This window comes from Phoca vitulina, unplaced genomic scaffold, assembly GCF_004348235.1.
Source record: "Phoca vitulina isolate PV1807 unplaced genomic scaffold, GSC_HSeal_1.0 scaffold2, whole genome shotgun sequence".
Classification (NCBI taxonomy): Eukaryota; Metazoa; Chordata; class Mammalia; order Carnivora; family Phocidae; genus Phoca; species Phoca vitulina.
Window position 1 is genome coordinate 61,440,125 of NW_022589705.1, and position 7,802 is coordinate 61,447,926.

At 38.1% G+C, this 7,802-nt stretch overlaps 1 protein-coding gene across 3 annotated transcripts in view; it reads left to right on the forward strand.

The window, feature by feature from the left end:
* Positions 1-7,802, forward strand: part of FAF1 (Fas associated factor 1) — a 514,999-nt gene that overhangs the window by 156,281 nt on the left and 350,916 nt on the right. For all 3 annotated transcript variants that reach the window (XM_032429321.1, XM_032429322.1, XM_032429323.1), the window contains one exon: positions 7,145-7,347. In XM_032429321.1, coding sequence (XP_032285212.1) covers positions 7,145-7,347 — 203 coding nt within the window. The remainder of the gene's footprint in view (positions 1-7,144; positions 7,348-7,802) is intronic.

Here is a 7,802-nt window from a genome sequence, read left to right on the forward strand (position 1 = left end):
AATTGGAAATGCCTCAGAAAATAGTCCATTGTATAGCAGCAACCCAGTTTTTTCTTGGTAATCAGGACCTCCCACCTCACTTCGTACCCGCTTATTTTGCTAGTTGATTCAGTAATATGAAGAGTAGAAAATGGCCAACTGGCGCTCTCAGGTTCTAATTCTATGAAAAGTATTGTGGAAACATTACATACTTGGGAACCATGACCTCTAAACCACCAGAGCCCAAAGTAGCAGGAAGCAAAAATTCTGTTAAGTTATTAGGAGTAATAAAAGGAACCACTACTGACACTTAATTCTCATACCCATGTTTTCTGGCAATATGAGAAATATCACTGTGTTTTGGTCACTGGTATAAAGCATACACTACATCCTTTAAGGTGGAGACCCAAGTTTTGAGTATGTTGTCTCCCAGCTGTCTTCAGCAGGACAATTCACTGTTCTGACAACTAGATGCTTCTGGCTGACAGTATATACGAATGATACCAGCACTACACTTCTTTTGCTGTGAAATGAGTTCCTTGATTAGAACCAGTGTTGTGTTTGAAGCCTTAGATCAGTAAGGCGTTCCCTCAGTACATGAATGGTGGTGCTGGCAGAAGTATTGCTGTCAGAGAAGTCAATTTCATATCCAGAAAAGTATCTTTTTAAGGGAGAACATATTGCTTCCTCCTCCATGATAGAAATGATCCATTACCAGATCCCTAAGTAATGATGCCATATTGGGGACTCAGTATTAGTCTCTGTTGTTTGCAGTGTAGACACTTGGTAGTTTCCCTAGCCAGATTCAGACTTGATAAGGGGGAATTGATGTTGTATCTATGTCTAATCTCCACTCCTATTGGCATGGCCACATTATATATTAATGCAATTAATACATAATTAATGTAAGCTGACTTACATCAATAGAACAATGTCATCTTATGCACATTGAGAGTCTTTTTTTCCAGTGGATAGCCTGTAGGCAACATCCCCCTCAGAAACATATATTCACATTTTGTGTCCATTCTGAAGTTCCGTTTTCATATCTTTTCCCCAGATTCCCTTGTCACCCAATTTTTCTTTTATTTTTTCCAAGTCCTGATCAGCTGCCCAACCTATTGTCTGTTGTCCATGGTTCAAATAGATTTGTACCTCAAGCAGTCTCTTTCTAAATGAAAAAGTCAACCTGTGGTACAATCCCAAGTTCTCCCCATTAGGAGGCTTTTCTTTCACTACTGTCTTCCTGGGTTATCTTTGGGGGCTGTAATGCTTTAGCAGTTTGTTTTTGGTTGGTATGAGCATGTATATTATATAAACATCTTTTCCTTTCCCCGTCCAAATCTTTTCTTCATCATTTAACTTAGTTATCTCTTATTATCAATGGGAAGTGCAAGATATAGCAACTGGCCTTTTACCCTGATTGCTTCTGATCACTGGACCCCAGAAACCTCACCAAGGTGGCAGGTCCCTGCATTTTTGTGGCACGTATCTTCTACTCTCTATCATACATGTGTCTTATCAAAGCACCCAAGTACTTGCTACTCTTCTCTTCAGGATCAATTCACATTGTTATCAATGTAATGTTGTTTTGTGGAATGTCTAGGTCATCAAGATCTCTCCAGACTAGATTGTTATGCTCGAGAGCAGGAGAGTTGATGTAATCCTCTGAAAAAGACAGTGAAGGTATATTGTTTACCTTGCTGGGTAAAAATAAAATGCTTGTCTTGGTGATTGCAAATTAATATAGAGAAAAAAAGTATATACAAGATCAGTTGCTTCCTGTTACTAACCCTTCCTACATAGTAACCCTAACTCTACGGATCAGGAAGTCAATATAGAATGTCTGCCGGTTACTGAGTATGTCTCTTTCGGTTATGCGTTCAGAACCTGGAGAAGAAATTGCAGGGTAGGTTGACAGATTGTTTGAACATGGTATGTGTGGATTTGGGCCCAAACTTCATTTACCACCATAATCTTCCACTTTTATATCCCCAGGAATTAATATCAGTTTAGAGTTAGCATCTAGTAATCCCCTAAAAATTTAGATATTTTCCTTTTATCAGTACACAAACACCCTAGTAAATGGCTGCAGGCCTCTTAGGAAAAGTCTGAGGAAAATTTCCAATGCATATGTGTGGCTCTGTTGCATTGTCTTTGTGGGGATCAGGGACTTTATGTCTCTGAAACAACTTGTGTTTGGAAACTGAGAGTGACTATGACTGCCCATTGTGTTACAGACATTAGGTTTTAGGCTATCAGGTCTAGGGTTTCTAATGTTTTTAGATCAAGTAATATTTTAGTCAATTGACTTTTAATTTGGTTCCTTAGAAATAATCATGTTCTGGGGTGCCTGGGTGGCTCAGTTGGTTAAGCGTCCAACTCTTAATTTCAGCTCAGATTGTGATCTCAGAATCTATGAGATTGAGCCCTTTGTGGGGCTGGGTGTGGAGCCTGCTTAGGATTCTCTTTCTCCCTTTCTCTCTGTCCCTCTCCCCCACCGTGGTTGCTCTCCCTCTCAAAGAAGAAAAATAATTATGTTCAGTTAAACACTTCTAAAGATCTCTGCAGGTTGAAATCTTCTGATTGCCACTTCTTGTCTATGCTGTCCATTAACATAATTGCTCCCACCTTTTTCTTACTAAATTCTGCCATTTGACCTGAGCACTTTGGGATCTCATGCCCATTAAGGAAACTTATTCAGTGGTGTCATCTTCTCATGTCATTCCCGACCCATGGAAGACAGCCACTACAATTTTTCAAGAATGCAGATCTCCCCTCTCCCCTTGCTAATGTATTTCTTAATGCTTTAGTGCAATGTCCTCTGGGACCTCATGGATGATGTAGTAGGAGGATGTATGTATGTTCAGATTGTGCATGGTAAATCCACTTGAGCATTCTTATTTTTCTAAGCATCTGGATTTCTTCTACATTTTGCCAGGAAAGTTTGGGCATTTCATCCTCATTAAATGTAGACTCCTTTGGGACTTAAGTTTCATTCAGTCAACAAGCAAACTATTAGAGGACTTAGAGCTGCTTAAGCAAACATGTTATATTTGGCCCTATCCAAACTCTTTTGGTCAAATTCACTTCAAATTCATTTCCTTACCTATTCCCTAGGTTTTTGCTTTATCAAAATCTTATAATTATTTTGGATATAAGCCCTCTCTCAGTTAAGACATTGTACTTATTCTCTTGGAGCATGCCTAGATCTGATTTTAGAGGCAGTAAGGAATGGTGGGGGTAGGTTTCGACAACAGGCATCTCTTTTCAAGGCAATGGTCCAAGTAAGAGCATTACCAGTTTTTTTTTTTTTTTTAAGATTTTATTTATTTACCTGAGAGAGAGAGGGAGAGCACAAGCAGGGGGAGTGGGAGAGGGAGAAGCAGGCTCCCTGCTGAGCAAGGAGCCCGATGTAGGACTCGATCCCAGGACCCTGGGATCATGACCTGAGCCGAAGGCAGACGCTTAACGACTGAGCCACCCAGGCGCCCGAGCATTACCAGTTTTCAAGCAAGAGGAGGCTAACTTCAGTTATGGGAAGAGGAGTTGTTTCTGTTTACAAAAGAGGTTCAGAGGGACTCTGTGGGTTCAAGATTGTAACCTTCATCTGAACCCACTTGGGTATCCCTATTCCACATTTTAGGGTCCCACTCCTTCTAAAACAGTGCTGTAATTTTCACAACGGAGGCTTAGAAAGTATATGTACTCAGCTTTCACTGTAGTTATGTAAGCTGCAAAATTAAATTTTGTGTTTGATTCTCAGTAGGATCATACCTGGAGGACGGGAAATAAGAAAGTGCTACTTCAAAAGCTCTAGCTTTCTTATCATGGCTTGAACTGAAAGTTAATAACCCAAAGTATGTCATTTTCTTCTGTTAAGCTTTCCAGAAGCAGCCAGCTCAAGGTCTTTATTGTTATTATTACTACCGTAATGGCCAAGTCAAATAGTCATTTGTCCCCCTAGGCACTTGTTTTAATAGGTATGTGATCATAATGAACTATAAGTGGTAATTCAATTAATCATTATGCCAGTGCATGATCACTAGTATCTCATTTTCCATTGGCAAGGAGCTCATCAGTGTATTGAAGGTCAAGGACGTAATCAAACCAATTCCTGAATCCTGTTTCTGGGACACCTCCATTACCAAAAAAAAATTTTGGGTATTTCAAGTTTAGTGTAGGATTGGTTACACAGGTGTGGAAGACTAAAAGAGCAAAAAAGTAAAACTGAAGTAACCTATGTATAATAGCTGCTTCAGGAAGTTACCACTCTTAGGTCTAGGTCAAAGGGATTAACAGAACTTTGAAGCTCCGAGGAGTCCCTTGGACCTGAGTGAGGATCAGGCCGCTGTGGAATGCACACTGTCTAGCTGCTATTGGTGTCTGAGGGGATGTCAAGAAGCTGGTTATATGAATACTGAAAAAAGCCAGGAGGAGACTGAAAGCTACAGGATGATACTGATAGACGTATATGCAAATAGGAAGAAGGAAGGCTTTCCTCCTCTCTTTGTAACACGATCTCTATCTAATAGTATCCCCTATTTGCAGAATCTATTGGGGAAACATGTTTGCCAAAGGACAAATAGAATTTTGCAGAATGCTAGCCCCAGCATCACACAATAGACTACAGAAGGATGAATTTGTAGTTAAGAAAACAGTAAGTCAGGGACCAGCCTATTAACTTTAGCTGTTTTTCCGAGGTTCTGAGAAGTTGTGACAAAATTGAGAGATGAAATATTGCACACATTCTCTTCATAGATATTCAGTTTGGATTCTAATAGTGATAGTCTTTCCTGCTTTGGACATTTTCTTTTCCATGTCTTACTTCTAAGATTACTTTTCTTGAATCTTAACAACTGGGAGAAAGTGTAGGTTTTTGTCTTTGGATCAGTGATTACTAGAGTATCTGAACTCTCATCATTTTCACACTTTCTTGGCTATGAGGTACAATGAGAAATACCTGGAATCCAAAACACACATATGCAAATATGTATCAGAATCAAAAGTTTTGGGAAACAATACTTGGTCCTAATTATTAAGTGCCATGTACTGATCATTTGTATCCTATCCTATCCTATCCTATCCTATTCTTTAAAAGACGCTCACAACTCACAAAAATCAATTTTGTAATCTAAATTTGGTAAACACTAATCAGAGCAATAGTGTGAAGTAAATGTAAATATTTTTTCCTGGCTTGTTGGTATCAGTAGTGCTTATTTGTGTGTTTTTGGTTGTTCTTGTTTTTGTTGTTCTTGTTCAGGTTCCCAATCTGTTGTTTTCCCTTAAATTTAGGGTGAGAAAAAAGATGTTTTAGAAATGAGCTTGTAGTTTGGTGGTGGTGGAACATATATACAAAATGATGTTTCAGTGGAAGCATTCCTTATGTTCTCTTCTTCCTTACTCCTCCCAGTGAGGGGAAAAAAAGTGACTATATATGTAAATTAAACCAAATTCTTTAATAATTATTCCTTTACTCGTTAGTTTGTTAAATATTTAAGTACTTTCTCTGTAAAATCTTGAGCTCCAGGCAGAGGATACAGCCATTAAAAACACAAATGTGAACTTTGCCCTTGTGGAACTTATATTCTCTGGGGGGTCCTAAATGTCAAATGATTAATACCAATTATAATTGGTAGTGGTGAGGAATTAGAACCAGTCTGAGGTAGTAAAACATGCTCTGAGTTGAAAAAGATTCAATCTGAGATATGAAGGGTAAATATAATTAGCTAGAAGAAAGATGGAATATTGGGATGAGATGGGAAAGAAAGAATATTCTTTGAAGGAATAGTCTGTGTTCCCCTATGAAATGGGAAGGATCAAGGTGAGACGGAAGAAATGAAAGGCTGTTAATGGCTGTTAAAAGAGAGATTGGAGATAGCCTAGCACAAGCTAAGGGTGGGGAGGTAGATAGGATTTGGATCATATAGGGTCTTATACGCCTCTTTAGCTCTGTATGAAGAGCAGAGGGGAATATTGAAGAAAATGACATGAAGACATTTCTATAATTTCATTTTTGTGTGGTAAGGAGTGACATGCAGGGGAGCAAAGGAACATTCAGAGAGATTAGTTAGGAGGCTGTTCCATCAGTCCATGTAAGAGGTGCTCGCGGCTTGCGCTAGGGTGTCAGCTTCAAAGGGGAAAGGTGGATGACTTAACTAAAAGATATTTAGGAGGTAAAATTGAAAGGACTGACTAGATATGGGAGTTGCGAGAGAAGAAGGTATCAAGGATAATGCCCGAAGTTTCTGGCTTGGGTAGCTAATATGAGGAACAACGGAGGGAGGATCAGGCTTCGGGAAACATTAATGAGTTAAACTTTGGATATACTGAGTTTGACGTTTGAGATCTTACTAGGTACCAGGCAGTGTGCTAAGCTTTTCATGTAAATACCTGATTTAATCCCTACAAATATAATTAATTTTCCCATTTTAGAAATGAGATAACTATTAAGTGAGCAGAACAAAGATTTTATTTTTATTTTTTAAGACTTAAACATGTTTAAATGTTATTACGAAGAATCCAGAAGAGAAGGAGATGTTGAAGATACTGGAAAGGAAAAGCATACCATAATGTAAAGCTAATTAGAAGATGGTTTTAGAATGATGTTGCCTCTGTTTTATAGAAAGAGAAAAAAGAGTACATATGCAGCTTAGTTTGTGGATTTGATGTCAAAAAAGTAAGGGAATTTCATCTTGATGGCATCTGTTTTCTATGCAAAGCAGGAAAAAAATTATCTTTTAAGACTGAGGAGTATGATAGAATGGAGGTTTGAGGATGGTAAATTTCTGAGTTTTTTGGAAAGTAGAGTTAATCAAATAATGTTTCAGTAAGCAAATGAACGTGAATGAAGAAGACACTGTTCTTAATTCAAAATTAATGTTTTACTAACATCATAACAACATAAGGCAAAACTCTGATTAAATGCTAAATTATATGTATGATACTGCTAATAGACATAGAAAGGCAGGGATGGGAGGGAGAGTAATTTGGCTTTCAGTCACTAGGAAAGATTTTATGGAGGAAGTAAAACTTTAGTTAGGCCTTGATGCACAGGTAGGTAAATTTGATTGGAAGACCAACACAAGCCAAATATGGAATGGGTCCTTAGTGGTAATCTGTAATGATTTGGTTGATGATAATCTTTCTTTCTATGTCAATATTTCAGTGACTATGGAGGTGAGACTATACCAGGACCTGCATTTGATCCAAGTCACCCAGCTTCAGTTCCTGCTCCCTCTTCCTCTTCAGCATTTCGACCTGTAATGCCATCTAGGCAAATTGTAGAACGGCAACCTCGGATGCTGGACTTCAGGGTTGAGTACAGAGACAGAAATGTTGATGTGGTACTTGAAGACAGCTGTACTGTTGGTAAGGTTTTTCCTAGCATAAAGCCTTCATAAATAAACAATTTATTAGGTAAACCTTTAGTTTATATTCTTTTCTTTTGAGTTGACTGCCAATAAGAAGGGAAAAAAGGCAAATTGAAACTGATATTTTCCATACAGATAATTATGCTGCATTTTAAAATACTGTGTTGATACTGAGGCAAGTTTGAAAATAATTCTTTTGTTCCACTTATATGGAATGGTATAAGATGCTCTTTTAGGGCAGATGCAAATCAAACTTTTAAGTATATTGTGTATTGTACTTTATCGCTGAAATTCATTCTATTTTCATGCTATGGTTAATGAGAGATCAGAGAAAAGTTGAATAAGTGCTTCAATACTATCCTTTCAAAGGAAACTTAAGTGTATGGCTGCCATTATTGGACAGATTTTACCCGATTCCTTTCTTTTCTTTGCTTTTTCTTTTTTTAAGATTTT